This window comes from Bemisia tabaci, chromosome 1 (assembly GCF_918797505.1).
Source record: "Bemisia tabaci chromosome 1, PGI_BMITA_v3".
NCBI classification, from domain to species: Eukaryota; Metazoa; Arthropoda; class Insecta; order Hemiptera; family Aleyrodidae; genus Bemisia; species Bemisia tabaci.
Genome location: NC_092793.1, coordinates 31,691,121 through 31,717,408, shown reverse-complemented (window position 1 = coordinate 31,717,408; position 26,288 = coordinate 31,691,121). Strand labels below are relative to the sequence as shown.

Here is a 26,288-nt window from a genome sequence, read left to right as displayed (position 1 = left end):
GCTCTCAAATTGATTTCATTGGTTTTCTCGCGAAATTTTCTTCTAGGAGCACCCCTCGAAATTTAAAATGTGACAAAATAAGCATCAAAATTTGCAGTTCTAGTCAAAAATTTCATGTCCGACCTCTACGATTGACTCGATCCACTGTGGGCCGTCCCTAAATCACGTGACGCAATAGGCAGGGTTGCCACAATCAGGGAATACTGGGAAAACCGGGAAATCTTAGGGCATTTTCTAAAGTCAGGGAAAACCGGGAAATGTCAGGGAATCTTATAAAGCCAGGGAAAACCGGGAAATGTCAAGGAAAATGACGATAATGCTAGGAAAAATTTGTAAAATCACCCTTATTTGCTTTCTAGAATAGGTTTGGGGTTTCGAACAACAAATTTTACCGGAAAACTATTTTCAATTATGTCTTCTTAACCACCTGTCATATCACCCATTGTCAGGGAATTCCACCAAAATGTGCCAGGGAACTCAGGGAAATGGCAGGGACGTTCATTTTCCAAATTCTGTGACAACCCTGTCTTCCAGGGGGGGGGGGGGGTCGAGAAGAGCGTTACGCCATTTCGTTTTACATATTGAAGGATAGGGATCTACCGCACAAAAGTGTTACACGCGGGGAGGGGAAGGGGGGTCAAAAATGCCGAAAAACTGCGTTACGTACTTTGGGGACGGCCCCTTATTCAGTTTAATTGACGTCCGGAATTTCGACTAGAATCCTTGCGGAATATCAGGGTATAGAACCTGCATCGTGTGGCCTCTCGACTTGCTTGTCGTAAATCAACGAGTATCGATATTTTTCAGTAAGATGTACCCTGATAATCGATTTTTTCCCTTAGGTTTAACGGCAGATCAATCGATTAATCGCCAAGGACACCACGTCGATTATGCAGCGCGGCTTAATCAAGCGGCAAAAAACGGCGGAGTGAAGTTATCCGCGAAGGGCTCGGGGCCAAAAAAGGGCGGAGGGGCGGAGGGCGGCCAGGATCTTCATTAATTTTGAGACCGGGCCGAGGTTAGGGCAGGGGCCGAAGCACTAATCAGCTGTTAAATTCGTCGACTCAGCAAAGCGGACAAAAAGTGGTGTTCGTCAACCCTGGAGCTTCACACCGGCGTTAATTATCTCCGAGTAATCTAAGGGTGTTACCATTCCGCCACGCAGTTGTCAAGTCCCGTCTCGAAAAGACAGGTGTATGTCAGGGTATTTCTTGGCCCTGAAATCGGTAAGAAATGTTGAGTGATCCGGGAAAGTAGGCAAGTGGCATTTTAAAAATTACCGTCGGAGATGTATCGATTTTTATATGCCTAGCGGTCGTAAATCGTTCTTGTAAAGTCGGACTTTTGTCTTCTTTGTTCGGAATCAAAACATTTTAATGCAAATGGAGGTAAAAGGACTCTATCTAGGAAGGGTCATTATGATAGAAATATACCGTATGTCTGAAATGCATTTGCTCACAATAAACATACCATACATTGACATCCTCGCCCGGACACCTCAATCATTCAATTTCAAATCAATATATTTTTATATTTTTAAATTCTCCACCGTTAAAAATCTGAGAGTGAAACTCGATGTATATCTCAATCCACGTCTAGCGCCCCAAAAACCCGACTGATGTGAATATGTTGTGTCGCGGAATCTACTTTTTTATCGAGTGTTTTATAGAGTGTCGAACGCTGTTACGGAACGAATCTCACTTCGCATTTATAACACTACACTGGAAAAAAAAACACATTGGATCTAGAGTCCAGACTTTTGAAAACATTGACAAGAAAAAATACTCTTGATTCTATCAGATTTTTGCTTAAATCAAAAGGAAATCCGCTCAAATTAAGAGGCTTGGTTCTTAATTTAAGCAAAAATCCGATTGAATGAAGAGTATTTTTTCTTGTCGATGTTTTCAAGAGTCTGGACTCTAGATCCAATGTGTTTTTTTTTTCCAGTGTAGGATTCTTTAGGTGCTCTACAGACTCCTGAGTAAGAAGTACACCGAATATTTTCCGAGATTTTTAACAGCGTATCGATTAAAGCAGACTATTTTTGCAGCTATCATTGATGAAAGCTCGTCTCAAAGTGAAACGAATTTCGTCCATGGAGCTCCGGATTTTCGCGGAATTTCCCCAATATTTCCGCAAAATTCTCGATGTGAGCCTTGCTCATTTGACAACGAGCTCGGAGGTCGATTAGGGGGTTGGCGAGGCGATGGCCCTGAGGGCGTCGGGAGGCGCCCAACCAAAAATTATACGACGCAGTATCGACATAGGCTGTTTGGTTTGTCTGGAAGGTGCAAGTTGTTCTGTAAACGGCTCGGGCCGGGAGCGCTCTTGACTCCGGGAACGGCTGAAATTGGTCCCCCTTCTCCTCCCCCGGCCCCCCTCGGACCCCGACTTGAGTCTTAACCTCCGAGCCGCGACTCCCGCCGAGCGGAGAAATTAAGTTGACAAATAATTTGAACGGCGACGAGTCAACACTCAACAGTCGACAGCTCCAAACAAGTCATCATCGCCCTAGGATCCTGAGTTGCCGCCACGAAAATAATAGAGGAGTTATTGGACCCAATTTCTATGTTGTTGGAGTTCAGAGTCCCTTTATACTCGTTGTTAGGAACTTAAGGTGTCAACTATTTCCAGAGAGTACTGTTTTTTAAGGGCGGTCCGGAAGTACTGAACAAGTGTGGAAATTCTGCACGAAGGTCCGAAATTCTTTCTTCATACCACGCCTGGGAAGTATGCAATCCCCTGCGCGTTGATTCCGAGAGTGGTATTTGCCTACAAGATCGTGATTGTGCGGTCAGTTAATAACCACTAATGAAATCTTTGACGTCACATGCGTCCGTTTTGATCACAATGTGGGTCGATTCCCGACTCATGTTATTTTAACTATTACCTGACTATCATTGTTCATTGTTTTACTGCAATATTTCATCAAGCAGTCATTCCGAAACGCGTCCTTTTGATTTTAAAGTAATTTTAAGTAAAGTTTAAAATTAAAGTATACCTCATATCGTATTTTTTTAGGGGAAAAATAAAACTAACACTGATAGGAGGGTAAAAATAGGGCCGCAAAGCGGCCCATTGATGGCGCGGGGCGCCTTCAGGGGTTGGGCCGCGTAGCGGCCAGGGGGCGTAGCCCCCTAGTAGGGAATACCAACGGAGTGAAGAAAGAAATCCGGGAATAACCACACAACATATTATTAAAAACGTTACTACAATATTCTTATCCGTTGGTGACATCCAGGATCCGAGAATGTGCAACTTTAGGTGTGAAGGCACTCTACACTGGGGAAAGAAAACCTGAATATGGATGGTTAATAACCTTAGTTTCTTCTTTTGAACTACTTTTTTAATGGCTGTCTTCATCAATGCCTCATCGCGTGCAATACGATCAGAACTCAAAACTTTAATGACCGCTCCGTTTGAAAAAAAATGTTCGGGAACAATATTGAACTAAGTCAAAGAGACTCCAAGCGCGCTGTACGAAAGGAGTCATCGGCAATTAAAAAGTTCTTTTTCAAAGCAATCATTTTACCATGAGTAATCAGCGAGGAAACTTGTGTCCTTCCCGGGACGTGGAAGTGAAAATGTGCGAAAACAAAACTTGCTTAAACTTTCGCAGGTACGCTTGCATCTTTCAAAGGGATCTTCAAAGTGCGGGAGCGAATGCGATTAAACATAATTGGAATTCAATAGCGCGGACATGAACAATCTCAGCTGAATGAAGTCAAAAGTCAGCTACGCCGTGCTGTGACGCTGAGTGGAGAATTAAGTTTCAAGTGGCGAAGTTTACTTTTCAGGCAGTCGGTATAGATGGAGTATTATAACGGATCGCACAAAACAAGAGCTTACTGAGAAAAAAAACATCGCTCAGTTCTCTCAGCTCCAATTAAAATGAAAGCGATTTACCTAATCGGAACAAGTGTCTCCATATTTCACTTGTAATAACGCGTATTCAACGCCTGTTGTAGAAATGGTGATAGAAATTGGTTTTTTGTGACCAACCAATGGAACGAAGGAGTTTACAGAGGCATAATATTCAGGATAGCTGTTCCTCCAAATTGGGCTGAAATTAAAAACGTGTGTACTCGATGGACAATCATTAAGTGTTCCAATAAAGAATAAGATATGAGCGGATCTGAAAATTTTTTCAGTCGTATGATCCGATATCCGAGCATGATCTCGAACATTGTCTCCAAAATATATTTTTGGATTGTAAACCACAAATCCACATAAATCTCATTTCGATCAATATTCTTTGGAACCAAAATATTTTGTCCAAAATATTCACAACTCTAAGCAGTTGTGTGAGTATCTCAATTTTGAGTATGTCGGCACTATTATCTCAAGAATTTAAAGCCTCATGATGCGTATCAACAACGCAACGGTTTTTTAGGTCGCTTCAATTTTTTCGTAAAAAAAGAGGAAGTAGCCGATTGAGCTGAAAATAGAAGTCCCGTCAGGAGGGAGCGCGGGGGGGGGGAGGGTGATTACCCAGATAATACCTCAAATCCCGAGGCACTCATTCTAATTAATTACGAAGACATACCTATTTTACCCGCTCAGTGGCGGGAAAATCGACCCTTTGGGGCCGAAGCGAGACTGCTGGGGAGCAATATTTACCCCAACCAAGCTGCGCCGATGGTGTGCTTAGACGTTGCCTTTTGGAGACCTATCACATCCTTGCGGAGGGCTCTCATCGATCGTGGGAACTCTGGGAATTCAATTTTGCCAAGAATCTGTGGAACACAGGAGAAATGTATCCAAGAAACACGTAGAGTCAGAGAACCCCCTCTCAGTCCCTCTATCACCATTTTACTTTGACCCTTTTTGTTTGCGCGCCCCTCCCCAGGAGGTATAAAGACGCCTCGATTTTGGGAGTGTTAGTTTATTAGTTTCTTTTGCAGCTGTGTGTTATGAAAAATAAACAATAATAATTAAAAAGAAAAATAAAAAAAGGGGGAAAAAATTGTCAGAGGAAAGCCCTCGAAATCACGATCACGAATCTTTATCAAATGGCGGGAAAGAAAGGCGAACATTTCAAGTTTTGGCTATTTAATAAGTTACTATGCTAGATGCTTTATCTTTTAATCTAGTACGAACACAGAAAAATTCAGAAAATACATGGGAAAGCACATTAAATTAAGTTTGGCGGATAATCTCTTGAAAAACAGAGGATATTAGAGGTACGGCTCTGAAAACACGAGGAATTGGTCGCAGTAACGCCAAGAGGAACTATGTGCAAATGCATTGAAGTGAATGGAAAGCATGTAAATCTTCTGAAAATCTAATGCGAATGATTCCTTTTGCCTGGACTCATTTTCATAGATTTCCTTCAAGCGTAAATACGTCTAATTTATAAAAAATGTAATTTAATTTAATTTTAATTAAAATTTAATTTAATTTTAAAAGGACGGGAACGAGAAGCAAAAATTGAAGAATTTGTCTCCTTTTGAAGTTTGAATTCACTCTGAAATCTGCACCCACTATGAATTCTGCACCCACTCTGAATTCTGCATTTCCTCACCAAAATGAAAAAAAAAAAAAAAAAAAAAAAAAAAAAAAAAAAAAAAAAAAAATTCAGAAGTATACTCATGGAAATTCAGGGAATATAGATTTTTGAAAATATAACGAGCCCTGAAATTCCTGTCTTCAGCTCGAGTAAAAGTTTGCAACAGCGCTTTGTGCATTCTCATAATTGCCATAGTTCTGCATTCGGAAAAGCAGCCTTTACTTCCAGTGGGACATTACTAAGCGGAAGAGATGCGTCCACGAGAAAGACCGGAAGAAACGCGTATCTCCCGAAGAATTCGAGCGGACCGCACGCTTTTTTTCAAAGTCCACCCTCGAAGATTAATCCGTTCCACTCGATGCCGTCCAGTTAATCTCGATAATCGTGTGTTCACTCGGGGATTTCTTTTCAGCGGAGCTTTGATAGCCTGGACTTTCGCACGCATTTACGCGCTTGATGAGGCTTAACCTCCGTTTTAAGCAAGAACGTCCTATGAACTTTCAAATGTTGCCAAATTTTGTATACGTAAATACTTACTTTTAAGATTACATGTGAATGCTTCTCTTCACAGGTTTCGTAAAATATTGATTTCTTTCGAATTAACAAGTCTTTGAATACCTCAAATTTTGAGGAATTGCCAAAGCTACCGGAAAACCCTTAATTTTGATATTCTCTGGTTGTTTTTCTTACAATTGTTTAGAGAGAAAAGTTTTAAAAAAACTAAATAGAACTGAAAAAAAATTAGAGAATTTTAAAATCCAATAAACCTTTACCAGAAAAGAAGTCTCTTTTGTATCCAGAGTACAGATTCTTAAAAAAATTGATAGGGAAAAATACTGTTAATTCAATCGGATTTTTGCTTGAATCGAGAGCTAAGTCCCATAATTTAAGCGGACTTATTACTTTTGATTCCAGCAAAAATCCGATTGAATCGAGAGTATCTTTTCTTGTCAATTTATTTAAAAATCTAGACTCTGGATCGAAGTGACCGTTGTTTCCAGTGTTGTCATCCTGTAGGAGAAATTTGGCAACATCCGAACGAAGTTGAGGCGTTCTTCGTCAACACGGAAAATGGGAGTAAAACGGTGGATTTGGTCGCGTCGATGTCGGTTGTTATTTCATGATCCTCTCGTTCCACGCTCACATTTTACCGAGTTAAGCTGCTTCGGCCGAGCGTTCTTTTTTCCACTTCGCAACTTCCCTTTAATCCCGAACGCGCTTTTAAATGCTCACTTGCTGTAAGTTCTAAACGACGGAATCCTGCGTCGGAGTGTCCTTTACGCCGCGGTCGGCGGGGCTTTTCATCGCCATTCTATATCCACTTTGATTTCCCTCCAATTACCCTCCAAGTAATGGATCACTAGACATTGTAAGAATGGACCAGGTGGGGTAAGAAATTAAGCACCACAGCACGTTTGTTCTTTTAAAAATTTCACGCAGAACACATTTAACGAATCGGAAACTTCCAAAACTAAATCATACGTAAAAAACAGACGATCCCAGTTAACATTATAAACTTTAAATTCCAATCCCACGCTTGCGGGAAAACCACAATCATTGTATAGGCTTAATCAGACACTCGACTTACCTTCTTATGCGTTATGCAAAAGCTACAGCTTGATTCCACACACTTTGCCTTCCTATTCTGATACACGGCACCGTTAATCTTGTGTGGGAGAAGTCATTACACAGGAAAAATCTTCCACCCTAAAATATACCGAAATTGCAATACATCCATTTCTCAGGGGCTGTACTTAAATAACGTAACGCTCCAGGGGAGGGGGCGGGTCGAGAAGAGTGTTACGCCATTTTCCATTTACGTGTTAAAGGATAGAGACAAGAGTGAAAGTGTGATGCCGCAATCAGACGCTGAATCTAGCAGCTGAATGTGGAGGTCAACAGTCATCGCCGAACGGCTGAAATTTAGCAAATTCGAGTTATTTTCATCCAGATGTGTATTAAATCTACTCGAATAGTTTAGACAAATTCAAAATTGGTCCGATGGTTGCTGAGAATCGTTGCTGAATTTTGCGCGTCACGCGCAAAATTCAGGCATCGGGCCGATGACTTCCACATTCAAGTCACATTCAGCTCCCACATTCAAGCCACATTCAGCTCCCACATTCAACGTGTGATTGCGGTGTTACAAGAGGGAAGGAGGAGTAAAAAATGCCGGAAAAGTACCGGAAAAGTGCGTTACGTAATTTATGAACGCTCCCTTACTTTCGTCGCATTTTGATCATGGAAGTATAGTTTAAAGTAGTGTTTTCTTCGACTCGCCAATCATTTAGTCCGAATTTTTTTGGATCATTATCACATCAGGATTACATGTCGCTTGTCCAAGAAATAGCAGATAGGGACCTACGTCACAAAAACGTTACGAAGGGGTGGGGGTGGTGGAAAAATCCAAAAATTAGCGTTACTTATTTTATGAGCGCTCCCTTACAATAGTTTCAGATCCAGCCCACTGCCCGGATATTTGTCGGTATGGCAGCACTGAGTTTGTTGACCAGGTGCCGACCAATCGGCGGCCGCAGAAGTTGGCCGGAAATGAATCACGGGCGGGAAAATATTTTATGGATGTTTTTCACGTGGCCGTTCGCGTTGGCCATTCCGTCAGCGATGCTGGTTGGAGCCCACGGCCCCATGAGAGACAGCCGGGGATCCAGTCGGGGGAGGCGGGAGGGAGGCGGCGTAAAAGAAGGGTCTTACCATTTACGCGCCGAGATATTTACTTAGAACTCGGTTATTTATCTGCTCCGTGGTCGACAAATCACCACCACCTCCCTCCATTGCCGCCAAGTCCCTCAAAAAAATAGCCATTCGACCACCAGAGAAACTTGGAAAACCTAACATCGTTATAATGGATCAAGTGGATATGAAAGTCAAGTAAGATAGAAATATGTCGAAACAAAAAAAAAATATTAAATATATCTCAGAAATATCTAAAATATCATAATATCTGAAACATATCTCAATTATATCTTCTTGAAATTATTTTATCAGTGTAATTAATATCAGTGCAATTAGTGTAACAATAAGTTTCTTTTTCGAAAACAGGATGGTAGAATATTGCTGGGCTACTTTATTCTGCGGGGAAATGAAAGTATAAAAATTCTATTAAATTCAAAAAGTTTAGCAATATAATGAGTATCAGTGTAATACTGAGGTGAAGAGCGTTCAGCTCTGGCAGATGCGCTGGAATACTTGTGTAAACCCAGCACCATTCTACCGTCCTATTACTTATACGAGAGTCGAATTTTTTTCTTGGAAATTTAAATTCAGTTCATAAATTTTAATTTTAAGTTGACAAATTAATGTTATTTCTAACTTGAATCTATATCAATTTAATAAAATTATACTTTTAATACTTCAAAAGTTGATATTACTCACTTAAATCGATCGACTAATTTGAAAATATCTTTTTAGTTACTTAAATAGTATGTTACGACTCGCCTTAATTTTTTCAAGAATGACGGACGACTTGCACGTAGAATATTTCATATTTAAACGAACAATCAGCACTGCATTCCTTCCTGGTAGACATTTTATGTAGAGCACGAAATACATTGATAATTTTGAGCTTGAACTTGCAAAAGAGAAACCGCATGTCCCTTTAATATGGGTCACGTGACTTTTCTTAAAACAAAGTCAACGGTCATTATCTCGCTGAGGCCGGTGAAAGTTTTCAGGTGCAAGTTGGCAAGTCGGCAGTTTCCCCGATCATAAAAATTGTATTATTCAATTTTTTATTTGGCTCGTAATGCTATTCCGCAATCGTGAACGTGTATTTTATTCAGTGTTTTTATTGTGATCTTCCTTCTCCTCGGTTCTCCAGCTCAGGTCTCGGTCTCGGCCCGGGCCGCGTAGCGTTTTTGATTAACATCAACCCGGTCCTCACCAACTTCACCCCCTTTTGTTCTTCCCAGAAGTATTTTTCTTCCGGCCAGTTTCCCGTGATTCTTCTCGCTGAATCTTTAAACGTCGTTATGGTCAGCAATGACCACGCATTTCTCTTCTCCTTCTTCTTCTTCTTCTTCTTTTCTGCGTACTTCTCGCACGCTCCCCTCAATTTTTCACTTTTTCTCGGCTAAACTGTTAAATATGTCCAAAAATTTTAGTTAGTATTTAAGTGTCAAAATAAAAACTGGAGCAAAAATTTTAAGGTTTACATTTAAAGGCGGATTTTAATTTGTACACTTTACGAGAATATAATGTGGATTTATCAATTAAAATTTAAGAAAATGCATTTCAGAAAATCGTCCGAATTAATATATCCTGCTCAATCTGGTCCCATAAAATTCAAACTGCATTGCTGCCCACCAAATTGACTGCATTTTGCAATTTGGAACTACAATATCTGGCTCAATTTAAAAACAACGTATGTGGCACTAGTTTCCCTTCGCAAATGAGTGCTTTTACGGATGGGCTAGCATTTGTAATTCCTTCGTTCAAAATGCAGTCCAAATGAGGTAACTATAAAAAGTACCCATGTATTTTAACCTATATTTATAAACTAAACACTGTGTAGTAGTTACGCCATCATCCTCTGCCACGTACACGGTCCAACCCACTATGCGTCTCGCGTTATTCTTATGATTTTACATTGAGGAGTAAGATAGGATCTAATTATTCAGTACCCTCACGACACAATATTTCAAGCTGTTGGAATGGAAGTATTAATGCACTTCACAACCCCTCTTCCCCCTTTTACTTACGAAGCGGAGGAAAACGGAAGAATGAGTCTCTGGAATTCTCGTTTGGAGCGCTTAAAAATGTTCGCGAATCTCAAGTTCCACGCTGAAAATTTCAGGAAATTGAACGCCTGGCTGAACTTACGAGGACTTGACTTTCGCATAAATGGAACTGAGTGGCGAAGCATGAATTATCGGTTTTCGATATTTTCATATATGAAGGTATGCTGAAGAATCGATTATGAAGATTCTTGTTGCGAGAACCTCCTAATCGATCCTTTTCCCTACGTTTAAATGGCAAATCAATCGATTCATCGCAAAGCAACACACGCAACTAGCGGAATCATGTAAATTAAATAGGGAAAGTTTAGTCGAACTAGCAATTATGGGCTAACTTTATGTTTTTTGGGTCGTAGAATCCGAATTTCGACTTGCCTGACAGATCCGACCCTCCCCCCGGCCGCCATTTTGAAAAAAACGACTAAAATTTACGGTTTTTCCCCATTTTTCGCTCATAACTTTTTTTCTGTTCAAAATATCGAAAATCCCGCCACTTCTGTCGAAAGACGATTAAATTTGCAAGAGATTGGTATATACATATGTACACTTAACGTGAAAATCGCGAGAATGGGAGCGCGACGAAGGCAGCGGGAGATATCGATCTTGCGCCATTAGATACGAGGGTCATCCAAAAAGTAAGGTTTCCTACCTTGTATCTTCCGAGCGGAAAGAGATAAATCAAATCGGTAAAAAAGCACATATTAGGCATACTCTAAGCTTTAAAACAAGCTCAAGTGTTTGAAAATCGGTCAAAGGATTCGCGAGTAAACTTAATTTTACAGAGACAACCTCCTATCGCCGCGTGCCCACCTCCGGGGTCAGGATGCGCGGAGAGTCGATTATTGAAGACTCGGGTTATCGCCTCTATACATCACATCAACAAGGAATTTTAAAGTTTTCATTTAGTAGGCCTTACCTTACTTTTTGACGTAGTCTCCACATCTTTTTTGACATTTCTGGTATCATTACAGCAGCTTCTTGATGCCTTCCGCGTAGAAGCTTTCGCCTTGACTCCAAAACCAGTCATTGACAGCGATCTGCACTTCCAAATCAGTTGCTTTGCGTAGGGAAATTTTCCCCCAATCCTTCAAACTCTCTTACTTTAGCTTCATGTGACTTTCATTTGTTCCCGAGCGGAAAAACTTCCACAATGGAAGCGATTTTCAACTGATTCAGAGGTACAGATAGCTGTCAATGACTGGTTTCAGAGTCAAGGCGAAAGCTCCTATACGCGGAGGGCATCAAGAAGATGCTGTAATAATACCAGAAATGTCAAAAAAAGATGTGGAGACTACGTCAAAAAGTAAGGTAAGGCCTACTCAATGAAAACTTTAAAATTCCTTGTTGATGTGATGTATAGAGGCGATAACCCGAGTCTTCAATAATCGACTCTCCGCGCATCCTGACCTCGGAGGTGGGCACGCGGCGATAGGAGGTTGTCTCTGTAAAATTAAGTTTACTCGCGAATCCTTTGACCGATTTTCAAACACTTGAGCTTGTTTTAAAGCTTAGAGTATGCCTAATATGTGCTTTTTTACCGATTTGATTTGTCTCGTTTCGCTCGGAAGATACAAGGTAGGGAACCTTACAGTTTGGATGACCCTCGTACGTTACACCCTTTATCCCTGCAACCCTTTACGTGTAAGTCATATTAAACAAGCAGTTATTTCAATATATTATTTTATTAATCCCATTACATAAATGACTGGTTACGGATTTAGACAAAATCAAAAATATTTTCAAAATGTGGATATGTTTGATTGGTAGTTAGTCCAATCGTGGGCGTTTGGTAGCTCGGTGCAACGAAGTTCTAACTTTTGGTGACGGACAGGTGGATGGGCCTGGTTCTCCTCCATAGACATCACGGCCGGCGTTGATCTCCGACTCTAACACAGTATCCAGAATATGAAGCTAGAAGTCAGACGAAAAAAAAAAGAAAAGGAAAGGAAAGAAAAGAAAAGGGGAAAAAAAGGAACCTAAACTGATGGAAGATTAAAATTTTCGCATCACTAATCCCAAATAGAAAAAGCATTCTGGTTTCCTGTATCTAGCAGTCTGGTGTTCATACATGGTGTGTATTTCTGATAATCCTTACCGAAATTTCTGGTAATGATTATCAGGAATACATGTCACTAACGAACACCTGATTGTTTAATAAAGCTTGTCATGGTATTTTTTCTATGCAAGAAGTTTTTGATAACAAGCGAGCAGTGTAAAAGAAATAACAAACCTTTAGGTTCATTGTTTATTTCTGGGTGTGGGCTTTCTGGAAGGTCTTGAACTTCAGTCATGACAGCTTCAAAATCTTCTTCTGTACTTGGCTCGTCGAAAAAGTCATAAGCTTCAACATCATCCTCTTCCTCAGAGTCCGCTAAAGCAATTTCAGGCATGTTTTCGCATGTATCACTGCAGTTGATGCACAATGCTGAGCATTTAAGCCCACCTTTCCTGCAACCGCACGCCCCTGGACAACTCGTTTTGCACTTGCAGGATTATCAGAAATACACACCATATATGAACACCAGACTGCTTGATACAGTAAACCAGAATGCTTTTTCTATTTGGGATTAGTAATGCAAAAATTTTAATCTTCCTTCAATTTAGGTTCCTTTTTTCCCCCCTTTTCTTTCCTTCCCTTTTCTTTTCTTTCCTTTCCTTTCTTTTTCTTTTTTTTTTCGTCTGACTTCTAGCTTCATATTCTGGATACTGTGTTAGAGTCGGAGATCAACGCCGGCCGTGATGTCTATGGACGGGAACCAGGCTCATCCACCTGTCCGTCACCAAAAGTTAGAACTTCGATGCACCGAGCTGCCAAACGCCCACGATTGGACTAACTCACTTACTTATCAAACATGTCCACATTTTGAAAATATTTTTGATTTTGTCTAAATCCGTAATCAGTCATTTATGTAATGGGATTAATAAAATAATACATTGAAATAACTGCTTGTTTAATATGACTGACACGTAAAGGGTTGCAGGGATGCAGGGTGTTAAGTATCTAATGGCGCAAGATCGATATCTCCCGCTGCCTTCTTCGCGCTCCCATTCTCGCGATTTTCACGTTAAGTGTACATATGTATATACCAATCTCTTGCAAATTTAATCGTCTTTGGACAGAAGTGGCGGGATTTTCGATATTTTGAACAGAAAAAAAGTTATGAGCGAAAAATGGGGAAAAACCGTAAATTTTAGTCGTTTTTTCAAAATGGCGGCCGGGGGGAGGGTCGGATCTGTCAGGCAAGTCGAAATTCGGATTCTACGACCCAAAAAACATAAAGTTAGCCCATAATTGCTAGTTCGACTAAACTTTCCCTCAAACCTCCTATTTTGAGCTCTATTGCCTGGACTAATGGACGTCAGAGTTTGTTGCCGACGCAACATTGCCAAGTCGGCGGATTTTAATCGATTTTTAGACGAGAATCTGTCGAAAATGGTACAATATCCCCGACTCGTTTGGAGGTTAGGATCGATGCTCTACTCGTAACATTAAGCCCGAACAGCGAGTCATAACACATTGTTTAGGTTTGTTAGGAGTTTCAAAGTTAGGGACATCGCCTCACTCCCTCTAATTAGTTTATCTGAGTATTTCCAACAATTCGTTCACCGGCTCGTACCCAACGACCAGTCTAGCCACGCGTATTTAATTACAACTTCACAGGCTGCGCGCAGTTCACCTTCCCCAATGCTGCAGTCCTGAGGAAAAACGCCGCATAGACACTCGGACATTGCCAAACTTCTACCCATAAAATGCCAGTTTTTTGGGGAAAATTGTGAATTTTTTCTCTCAAATTTATAGACAATCTTAGTTGCAATTTTTTTCAGTCCGACCGAAAATTTCAAAGAAAGGTATTTGTAACTTTCCTTAAAAATAATAATTTCACTGCTGGAAGTTTGGCAAAGTTCGAACTTTTTGACGACGTTTCTCTTTAGCGCGGCAAAATGGACCACCGGTCAGGGTTGCAAGTTGAGCTTTACAATACAAGTTTCCGCTTCGATATTTTACAATGAACATGACGGAAGCATCTGAAGTTTCAAATGCAACTCGTCGGTGCGAAATTAACTTTTCATGCGTTCCACAATTCAAGAACCAAATTCAGCATAAATTCACGCGCTCGAATATTTTTAGCATGATTTACGATTTAAGAAGGTTTTTAGCGATTCGATCTTCCCGATAATTTTTGAGCACATTAGGTCAGAAAATAAGTGAGAGTTTCTTAATACGTGAATCGGGTGATGGTCCGAATTAAAACTCTATAATGATTGCGGTGGGAAGAAACAGCATATGTGCTCTTTTATAAAATTATCTTAAGCCAGAAAAATTACGAACAGATCATTTGTTTCTTTAGACACTCATTATGTCCTGTTGCAGGACTCGCTGGTCAAATTACACTCGCGTAAATGTTTTTTCCTTTGCTAGTGGCAAAGTTAAATCGGCTAATTTCCTAACCACGAACGTATAATTTTCGTTTAATAAGTTAATTTTAGACATTATCGTGTCTACCGTGTTCCGCGTGAAATTGTGATTAAAAAACTATTTTGTCTAGCAGCACCGCTCAGGACAGGCCTATTGAGAGCCGGTGCTTGGCGCTTGGCGCAGCGGCCGCAGCGCGCTCACTGGCGACTCTGTCAAAACGCCTTCAAAAAATTAGCCGCAACCGAGCATTACGTTGAAGTTCGAATAGTTGCTGCCCTCGAAACTCCATAGCGCCTTGCCGATTGTAGTTGGGTTCGAACCTAACTCGGAACCTCGGCTGCGTCCATCATCGTGTCGCTCTGGCCCGTTCTCGTCGTTGTACTTACTTTTCTTTGACTTGAGCGCGCTGGTTTTTTTTGTCTTTTTTTTTCGGAACAAGCCATAAAATTACGTAAAATTATTTGTGCGATTTACTTTTTACAATCGTACGAAATTTTGTAATAGTGTCAGTATTAACATTATATAACTTTATAGAAGAGAACTTCAATAAAACGGTGTTGATTTTTATTGTATGCTAGTTTCAACCGACTCTGCTTGAAAGGCTCACGATACTTTAAGGACACTTGCGCACAGTGGAACGAGCAAGTAGGAGAGGTCGGACCTGACATTTCTGACTAAAATTTCAAATTTTGATGTTTATTTCGTCACAATTAAATTCAATTTTAAAGAGTGTTTTTGAAAATAAATTGTACGGAAAATCAAATGGAACAACTCCTAAACTTCTTTGTTTCATATTTTCGATAATATTAGCTTTTGAAGTTTCCAGATATTGTCCGACTGCTTCTATTGGTTCGTTCCTGTGTGTTACGTCCCCAGAACTGTGGAAAATTACATTGAGAGCTTTTATTCTGTACAGCTTGTTTTAATGTAAGGTTTTTTTTCTGTTGCAGCTATATCGAAAGAAGAATCGACCGATTTTAGGTTCAACAATCGAATACCGGTCGGCACAGAAAACGGTTTTATCGATGCTCCCAACCATCTGCCGTATAATGTCGGATACTCAGATGAATTCCTAGACAGGCTTGAACCAAATGGCAGCATTCCCACCGACAAGGATCTCAATAGATTTGGTAAGTAACCTAAATCCTCAGAATTGGAATGACCTAAGCTTTCTGTAAAGGCCACTTTTAATTGGAAAACCTCCTTGTTGGAGAGGAAATATAGGTTTCTCTCCATTCAAACTTATGAAAAGGAATCAATTTTCAGCGCAACTGACCCATTAAAACAATACACAATATTCTGTGACCAGTGCAACTGACCCATTCGCTATGCTTCCCGATCTCAACAAGCATGAAAATTATTACCTCAAAATGAAAGAAGTAATTAGTAGTAATCCTTTGTTGTTGGAGAGCCATCGGAAAGAACCCAATGAAACCAAGATTAGCCGAGAAAACTCGGTCAACTACCCGGTACTCCTCGCTTTGTGTGCAGATTTTTATTGCTATCCGACCGAAGTTGCAACTCCCGAGGGCTCTCGCGAGACCCTGACACGGACTCGCGACGAATTTTTGATAAGGAGGCAGCAAAGAACCGAAAGAGGAAAGCAGTCGGGATTAATCTCATTACACCCGGAACAAAGCGGCTTCAGTTATTAATTCTGTAATCAAGACCATCTTCAGTGACTTATCATCTTGTCGCGTAATTACTTCGTCGTCCACGGAACCTTTTGCATTCCCTCCCGCACTTGTTCGAAACAAAGCGGCCTCTCGTACTTCATATAGAAGTATTCGTTCTCAAAGGAACTACACACAAACGCATTAAATCATAAGGAAATGATAATATAAGATTGCAAATCTTTTGTACGAAATTAGTTTTAATTAAATTCATTTTTACTCGGTTCCTTTCAGCGTCGATACGTCCAAATGAGCGATCGACACGAAAAGTCAACTCTGCAGGCCGATTATTAAAATTGATAGATAAATTTATAGACAAAGAATATTGAATGGCCCTTTTGGTGGGAGCGGGTGGGTACAATAGATAAGGGATGTAGGTATAGACCAACGAACGGCAACCCTAGAGAGACCATATATTGAGTCCATCATTTTCTCCCTTTAGTACAAAGGAACAACCCATTTCAACCTATAGGATTGCTTAATTTTCCCTGTGTACTCTTTGTCCATCAATTTCAATAATCAGTCCGCTGGTGAGGAGCGTTCTATCATTTGAAGAACAACTTTATCAGCCAAAAATACATAATAAAATGACAACTTAATTTGGGGAAAGGCTGCATAAAGGGAAAAAATCAAAAGAGAAACCCGGAACGTTTTGAAATAGTCACAATTTCACTATCAACTGGAAAACTGAAATTCAATTTTATTAAATTTTATTTTATTTTATTTTTTTTCCGGTTGATAATGAAATCATGACCATCTCGAAACGTTCCGAATTCTCTTTTAATTGGTTTCTCTCTTGCAGCCTTATTTCCCCAAATTAAGTTGTTATTTTATTTTGTTCTATCATTTTTAAATTGTAGGCACTAACAGGATGAAAGGTGGTAGTTACGATTTGTTTAGTTTTTGCGTTATTTTTACTGGATTAAAACACTTGAGCACACTTCTTGTCTTGTGTCTGCGCTTTAGGTACTTGCTGCCTGGTGCACGGCGTTTTATTGACTTCCTCACGATACTTACAAGGGTGCGAGAAAACATCGTAAAGTTGAATAACGATAATATTCGGTCGTAAAACGGTAGAGGTAAAACGCTCCACAATAACTCGTGAGCTGTAAATAAAGTAAGCGCGTAAGTGAATCAAAATCAGAACAGCAGTAAAAATGTGAACAATAAATTGCAGCCTGTGAAAGAGCGGCAAGTGCATGTCACGATTCTTTTACAATGGAAGTTTGATCTACAACAGTCATGGGAAACGACTCTGTTTTTGACATTAAGTGAATTTTATCTTTTAAAAGCTGAGTTTTTCCAGAAAGTGTCAAAAGTACTTCAAAATCAAATCATTCCATGTTACGTTAGGTACTCGTGTATAAAAACTGTAATACCGTCGGGGGAGAGGGTATCCAGAAAACTCAAAACTTAGATACTGGTTCCATAACTGAATGAAGGAATATTTTACAGCTATTTTACGCAAAAACGCCCGAAAATTTCAAATAAAACAACGTTCTAGTTTTGATACATATTTCATTCGAAGTCACCTTCGAGGATTAAGTCAGTGGTCACCTATTACAGCACATTGAGAAAAATTAAGTTATAGATTTAACAGGAATAAATAGCTTCGTTGACAGGTTTCCCGGAACGTCAAGAAGAAATTTGTCGTTGCCGCGATATTTACCTGACTTACTGTACAGGAAAAACTGAAATATCAACAATACTCAGGCTATCCCAAAGTCTGATCACGGTAAAAGGAAATTTGGAAGTAGGAAATAGAAGAGCTATTAAAAGTTCCAACCGTCCGGTTACTTCGAACGTTTAAACCAGTAATAGGAAAGCGAGTCATAAAAATTCCTGTGAGGAGACAATTAACAAACCCGGTCTATTCCTCTAATCGAAATTTGCTGCATGGGCAGGCAAGGAAAGTCTTCTAGTGGACCAAGTGCATTTTTTAAATTTTCTCATTCGTAGAGGAATTTTTCTCTTCGTAGCCTGATTCGTTGGGTCTTTCTGTCTCTCTCTAGCTCCCCCATCCCTTTTTTCTTTGCCGGCACGTTTCAACAATTTTGAAATTTAACGGAAATACTTGCGTTCGGGATCTCCCAGTCACCTGAGCTCCGTCGAGTTGCGCGGGGGCCGATTCTCTGGCCGTCTGTCTCGCGGAATGACAGTTCCCTTTGGAGGCCGTGTGTGCAGTCACTCCAGATTGAACTTCAAAAGACGAGGGCCGCGAATTATGAGCGATATGGACGAAGCGGTTATGATAGCGACGACGGCTAAGCGGTCATTTAAATGCGGGAGGGTGCCTGCAAATGACGCGAGAAGCCCCGTGTAACTGGGTAGAGGACACGGTCACATGGGCCGGGCTACTTTCCAAAAACATCGATTGGAGACGCCGATGGCTATGCTGCCATGTTGACACTTCGCCATGGATTCATGAGGACTGAATGCTGACTGATTTAGTGGTTACGTCTTTCATGCTTAATTCGACCTATCGATACATCCATGTTCTATTGTTTTAATGTATAAACAATAGAACACCGTAATTCTTGAAAATTGAAAAAAGCCACTCGATTGGATGAGCCTCTCCTCTAATTTCAAAGGATATTACATAGAGTTCGTAGCTGGGTGTAGGACCTAACGGAATATACAAGCCAAGAAGGCAGTAGGAAAAGAAAAAGAAAATGAATAAATATCAGAACATAGCTGAGTGTTTCTGGCGGTCTGGAAAACCTGAAAAGTCAAGGAAAGTCGTGTGCTTCACGCTGTGAACCTCAGCCCCGTATTCTGAGTTGAGTATTTATGGTGCAGATTAATTTAATAAATCATTTATCAGTCTATGAATTCTATGATCCCTCAAACGTGAGGAATTTCAATTTTGACAATATAATCAAAAATTACAGAAATAGTGCGCGTAACTTTTTTTTGGTTCTCCCCTCATCAATTTTAGTAATGAATCTTAAGAGCTGGGTAGAGCCCTTGTGTTGTAATAATTTTTGACCCACTCTGACAACATCCCGTCCAGCACCGGCAGTAATAATTCATGGAAGTGCTTTATATGCAGAGGATGCTCTCGTATAAACTGGCCACTTAGGCTGTAATGAGGCATGATGACTTTTTCTACGAGTGCAGGTTTCAAGGAGTTTGTTACTATGAAACTTGTTCAAATATTACTCCCATACAACAGAAAAATAAAAACACCTAAGTAAAATTCTCTTATGCATGACCAGATTGCAATGAAAAACCTTGCACGGCAGTTGTGTGGAGCCGCTCATACAGGAAGTAGAAACTTATCTAAGTCCTAAAAATTAATGAATTTTTATCATCATCCCCGGATATCGGAGCACAATGGCATCTTTGAGTTTAAAATTTGATGACTATTGAACTGAAATCATACAGCAGAGAGATCAAACCTGCTATTAGAATGAGAAGTATCACCCTATGGCGTCACTAAGCGAGATATCTCTTTTATCTATTTCCGACGTTCTGTATTACGAAAAGTGTTCGCTTGGCTCCATTAGCACGTTTACGTGACACAAAATGATTTTCTCATGCAATTTTCCAATCCTTTTTTGCCTGATTTTCCTCTTCCCCTGCCCTTTGGAAGAGATTTAACTCTTTTCGTGAATACTTTTTACTTTTGTGATATTTAAAAGGAAGATATTTTTGAAATCTAATACCTTAGCAGAATCAAGCCCATCGTCGTTACAAGAAACTAATTTTTATTCTCACGAAACCAGACGCAAAAAACTCAAAACTTGGCATCGTCCTTCTCCCCTCGCCGATGATACTGAACACATCAAAATTTTAAAGTTTTTTGAAGTTTTCTACCCCCTTTAATCAGACAAAATACACCTCACTGTTTAGTGAAAAAATGCAGAGGAAAGATAACAAAGATAACGCAGCAAAAAAAAAGGAGGAAGAAGTTTCGAAGAAGTTGGATTGTCATCCGAGTTCGTTATCCACAAATACACGAAGAAAACATGCTTGATCCGGTAACTTCGTTTCGTTTGTGCTTCCGTAACATTAAACTTTTTGCGCGAGGGAACGTTCACTGTCCAATTACTGCCGGCCGATAACTTAATCTGGAAAAAGCACCAGCGGGCGGGCGCGGGGTGTTGGTTCGATTCTGAAGAAACGGTCACGCTCAAGAGCAGGAAAATGAATATTTTTTGACGGGGAAGTTTCCAACGCTTGCAAGTGAAATAGTTGAGAAGAATTTAACGAAAGCCCCGGCGAGAAGGGAACTTGCGCGAGCTGAGTTCTGCTCCCTAAGCAAATGAAACATCAAGTCTAGTGAAAACTTTCCGGGGAAAAATTACTTCGTACGACGAGTAGGAAGACGGATCACTTAAATGCCTCCTCTGAGTTAGTAATCTGAACTTTTTACATCGGAATGCGTTATTGCGACAGAGAATGGCTTTAAAATAATAAAAAAAAACGCCATCAACTTTACGAAGATGTTAAAAAGACGGAGACGCCGCAAAACAGTACTTTGGTTAATCTGACCGAAGTCTTGCAGGCTGATCTGACCGAAAAAAAGTAACTCGAAGTAACTTAATCAAACACGGAAATTTTTACTGTGTATAGACAAACAAAGGAATCGAAAACTACAGCTTATCTGGTTTACTGGTTACAGCTTACTACAGCTTATCAGCTTACTGGTTTTGCAGAAAACTTGAAACAGGTCGAAAACTTCAAATAATTCAAACTTCTTGCTCGTGAAAAAGCCTGAATCAACGTAGGCCAACTTAGGCAGTGAAATCAACTTTAAGGCAAATAACGAGAGCTTGGTTTCGTGCACATTTCTTTCCTCTTTTCATGCTAAATGGACGTATTTCTGCCAAACGAAACTATGTGCATTAAGACGTGAGCCCCGCGACCCATAGGAATATATGCATACCAGGGCTCACGTTGTAATGCACATAGTTCCTTTTGGCAGAAATACGTCCAAATATCTTTAATCTTATTAAAAAAATTAGTCCACAGGAAAATTCTTCCATTACTCCATCATAAAATATACGAACATCAGTTCAGTACTCGATTTTACTCGAGTAGATTCAAGTCTTTTTGTGCGGCTGCACGTAGATAAAAAGCATGACTTCCAACTTAGGAGTTGAATCTGGAAAGTTGAAATGTTTCCATCGTATTTCGTATAAAATGTTGATCAAGAACCATACATTGTAGTCCTCAATTTCGTACTTTGTCTAGTGGTCCATTTCGTCCCGTAAGCCAAGACGTGCATTCTCTGCAAGTTTTTCGACGAGGAGTCCAAGGAGAAATTGGCTTTTTACGCGAGCGAAACCAATAGCGAAAGTCTGAGCGGTAAAACAAACACGGCGAGGAAATAAATTAAAAATAAATCGGAGCCCAACAAAAGATGCGACCGTCGCGCCGCGACGGGCGGGCGGGCGGGAACGGGAGACGCTTTAAAAATTGAAAGGAAAAATCTGTTAGAGCATTTCCAGTAACGAAGTGATTCAATTGAAGTAAAAACTTAAGACCTCTTGTTTATATGAAAATACCTTTCGAGAGGGGGAAGCCGGATTGAAAGCAAGACAAATGGCGCTGTGACGGCCGCATTGGGGTGGAAGAGAGCAGCTTACGACACAGGGGCGGGAAGGCGGGGAGGAGGGACAGGACGAAAATAGGAGGGAAAAAAAGGGAAAACGAAAAGAAACGCGCGGCGATTACGGAAGCTCTGCTATCGCTATCGTGACCGAATCTGTCAGGAATGATGCAAAATATGAGTCTATTTGTTCGCCGGCTGCTGCTTTCATGGTTGAAAAACGCCGTTCACATCCCTGGAAAGTCACGTCTCTCACCGCTGATGGATTCCGAGCGGATTCGATGTTTTCTGGTAAGAATTCGCAGGGAAATTAAATCGACGATCGGTTTCGCCGGTGGCGCCTCTGTTGTTAATCGGTGGCTGAATGAAAATTTAGAGGAAGCAGCGTGTGGATGCGCGCTATCTATTACGCCTTCAAATTTGGAAGTAGATCAAAAAATATCCTGCGTTCACGGGGTGCCACAAGTCCGGAAATGTTACTGATTTTTTAAGGGCCGTCCGGAAGTACTGAAAAAGTGCGGAAATTCCGCAAGAAGGTCCGGTATTCGTTCCATTTTTTGTTATTTTTGTCGCAAATTGAGCACGAAATTCAAATTATTGAAATTTTTCGAATTTCGCCAAAGGGAGGTACTGAAAGAGTACTGAATTTTTCTGTTGGGGAGGTACTGCACGTTTTTAGAATGTACAGAAAAAGTACTGTAAAAGTACGGATTTTTGGCCAGCCTGTTTTAGTCCAGGCGGGTCTTCATAAAAAATTTTCAATGGAGGTTTCGTTTGATTCGAGTGAAACATTTTTTCTGATACGGGAAGCCTTTATTGCAGGGTTCTCCATACAGTGTACACCACGCTCTCTCGAATCAATAGGTCTATTTTTGATGCGAATAACAGATTGGCAAGCTCATCCAACGGCTGCATTTAATAATGACGTGGATTATCGGGACAGATTTCTGTCAAACGGAACTTTGTGCATTAAGACATGAGCCCTGAGACCAATAAGAATACATTCATAACAGGACTCACGTCATAATGCACATAGTTCCGTTTGATGGAAATACGTCGATTGGATCGAGGGCTGCATCGGCTGAGCCGAAGATTTTAGGTCCGGCGGACCCAACAGATGAGAACCGAGGGATCTCGCATACAAAGGCGCCATCATTACTGCCAGGCCGGAGCAATAAAATTAATCTTCCACCGCTGAACTCCTAATCTCTGCTGACAAATATTCCTCCCAGCATTTTATTTATCGTCCCTCATTACTTCGCCCCCCGAAACCACCCTCGAATGTTGCCCCGTGCCCCTTTGTTCCGCGGGGGAGGTCGCTGGGAGCGCGGTTATTGGATTATTATTTTAACCGATCTCATTCAAATCGCCGTAAATTCCGCCACTTAGGGGGAGGTTTTTTCACCCCCCCCCCCCCCGGGTCTGAAACGAGGGCCGTTCCGGGGAACTTGTAACGAATGGAATAAAATGGTATAAATGAAATTGGAAGTCAGTTGTAATTTCCCCGGACCCAGCACTAGGGGCAACAAACGAACACTAATAATAATAATAACAATCATCGCAGGGACAACATGAACAACGATGTAAACTTAATTGTCTAAAGGATTGCGGAGTGCGCGACCAACGGCATGAGTGCTGCAATAACTCACTCCCAACACTGCCGCGCTAAGGAAAGAACCCCGTATGAACATTCGAGAGTTGTCGAATTTCCTCCGGTAAAATTTGAAATTTTGAAGAGGGTTATGAATATTTCCTCTCGAAATTTTCAGATAATGTAGATCTGACTGTGAATGAAATTCCCTGTAAAATTGGAGGAAAAATATTCACGGACTTCCCTGAAAATTCATATATTATCAAAGGAAATTTGGCAACGTCTAAAGGCTCATACGGCCTTCTTCTTTAGCACGGCAAAACAGTCCTGCAGTTCGGCTCAACGAGATTGTTGAGTACATAATTAATACGAGTAAAACAAAACAAAGGCTTGTAAAACTATACTAAGCAAACATTAAAATGCGTAAAACTCGGATGAGGGCACATAATGACTCGGTTGCTATAGTAGCAGAGTCGTGGTTTGATGGTTAAAAACTGTAGTTTACCAAATATTGTAATGAGATCCGCCCAAACTTTCGGTCTACGAGTCAATTATAAACAGAGATATCCCTCTGTGAAAAGGGTGGTGATTATAAGGCTGGTGAAAGGTTGGTGGTCATAAACAGCCGCCAAACCGATGTAAAACTACGTCTCATCAGTCGTACTCGTTACGCGGAAATAATGATAATTCCCGGAAGTAATTTTTAGACCATTTTCCGCCCCATCAGTTTGCAAAGTCTCGAAAATGTGTGAACGCCACTGCACTTATTGCAAGCAGGAGCCATTTTCTGAACAAGCACCTCAATTTTAACGCGCAAAAATTTAAACCCATAATTTTCATTCTCACAAGCTTTTGGCCTGAATCGTTTCCAAGACTAGCGACAACGCAGCTTTTATGGCGTTTTTTCGAACTATCCATGTTTTTTGTTATAAGTTTGAATCAGAATCAGAACACCGGGAATTTGTGGGCATCCTTTGCGCCTAAGGATGTAGATGTAACCAAACCTGTGATAAAGTCATTGCATATGCTCAATTTTCCCATATCTCGTAGGACGTTTTGCCTGACTCGAACAACCGTGGTGATGGAATAACTTATGACTTCAAATCACTAACTTGCGAGGGGCATGATTTCCTACCAGTCTCTCATTGTTAGAAGTCTCTTCAGCCGAGAATATCCTACACTGTGCCTACGCCTGCGCTATCGTTGCTCATGTCGGACCCAAAGACCCATCATCGCATGTTGGCGTAGGTCATCTCCGGGCCGCGCACGGAGTTTCGGCCGTGTCGCTCTGGCCAATGTCAGGCACGTAGCCCTACGTGGCGCCTCCAAAGGCCATCCTAAACTCCAGCCATATATACCCTGCCGTCCACCCAACAGACCATCATTCAGTGCTCATCCTTTCAAGTGTCTAGTGCCCAGTGTCCAGTGTCCGACCTAACCCAAAATGTTCGCTTTCGCCGTCTTCGCCCTGGTCGCGATAGCCGCCGCCGACAAGCCCGAACCGACCGGCTACAACCCGGCCGCCCAGCTCGTCTTGCTCCCCCTCAAGTCGGCCGCCTACACGGCGCCCCCTCAGCCCCAGCTCCCCTTCATCCCCGTCGTGCCCGCTCCCGTGGAGTCCGCTAACGTCAAGGCCCAAGTGGAAAGTGTCCCGTCCACCACCCCCAAAGCCGCACCCGCGGAAGAAGCTCAGAGCGGCCAGTACTACATCCTGTCTCCAGAGGGACGCCTCCAGAAGGTCGAGTACTTCACCGCCGCTCAGCCCCAGCCGGAGGTCGCTCAGAAGGCGGCTCAGTACAACGCCAAACCGGCTCCGGCCCAGTACAACGCTGAACCCGCCAAGCCGGCTCAGTTCAAAGGTACCGTCTCCAGCTTCCAGTACAAGGATGTGGAACCCGTCACCGCTCCCATCTACTCCTACACAAACGTCCCCGGACCCCTGGTGCGCATTCTTCGCCGTGCTGAGTACTTCTGAACTCGCGTCGCGTCTTGGCTCCGGCGTGCTTGGAAATGAAAGATTCAGCTAGACGTGCTAAATAAAAATGCTAAAAATCGATAAATAATCGAATCTTTTCATTGTTTTTTCGATAAAATCGATTTATTTGATCAATCGATAACCCACCGGCAAATTAATCGAAAGGCATTTTGTATGAGGCTTTTCTCTTCCTTCTCTAAAATCAAGGATTTTTGAAAATTCATTTTCAAGTATTGGCATTTTGCCCCCTTAAAAAGAAATTTTTGATCGTCAATCGAATAAATCGATTATTAAGATCGATTATCCATTTTGACGACTCGGTAAACATCAGCTGAATCTTTCTTAACTCTTTGCATTTGCGTTTCCGGTAATGATTCACCCCCAGTTTTCACAAGACTGATTCTCCATTATTTATTTTCAAGCCTGTAAATGTTATTTATTTTTCTGCTAAATTATAACTGCTGTTCTCGGAAAACATTATTTTAGAATTTTTCTTCGTCCTATCCATCCCTTTGTGTTTGTGCCCTAAGAAATTTGTTAGTAGAAGAAATTAGAATTTGAACAAGACAAATTTCTTAATTTAAATTTTGACTCTCAGCAAAATATTTTGGAATCTCGAGAGATGCGTTTACCGTGTCTCTATTGTGAACAGCTCCCGTGATAATGTGTCCAAGTGATATTTCTGTCAAAAGCTCATTTTCAAGAATTTTGATCACAGTTAGTTTCTCCTTGTCTGCCTCTTTTAAATTAAAGAAATTCCCGTTAGGGAACTGAAATGATAAAATCTCGAAGGTGAACTCTATGTGAAAAAA

General features: G+C 41.1%; 2 protein-coding genes across 5 annotated transcripts in view; both read left to right on the top strand.

Moving 5' to 3' along the window:
- Eip63E (cyclin dependent kinase Eip63E) overlaps nt 1-26,288 on the top strand; it is a 292,468-nt gene that overhangs the window by 210,885 nt on the left and 55,295 nt on the right. For all 4 annotated transcript variants that reach the window (XM_072299760.1, XM_072299756.1, XM_072299767.1 and 1 more), the window contains one exon: nt 15,631-15,810. In XM_072299760.1, the coding sequence (XP_072155861.1) occupies nt 15,631-15,810 (180 nt within the window). The remainder of the gene's footprint in view (nt 1-15,630; nt 15,811-26,288) is intronic.
- LOC109037182 (uncharacterized) lies at nt 21,860-26,139 on the top strand. The gene has a single exon (XM_072299787.1). It carries the CDS (start codon nt 24,946-24,948, stop codon nt 25,474-25,476), a length of 531 nt encoding a protein of 176 aa, XP_072155888.1. The 5' UTR covers nt 21,860-24,945; the 3' UTR covers nt 25,477-26,139.

Excerpts from the sequence above, each read along its gene's own strand:
- LOC109037182 (XM_072299787.1), top strand. The coding sequence starts at position 24,946 with ATGTTCGCTTTCGCCGTCTTCGCCCTGGTCGCGATAGCCGCCGCCGAC.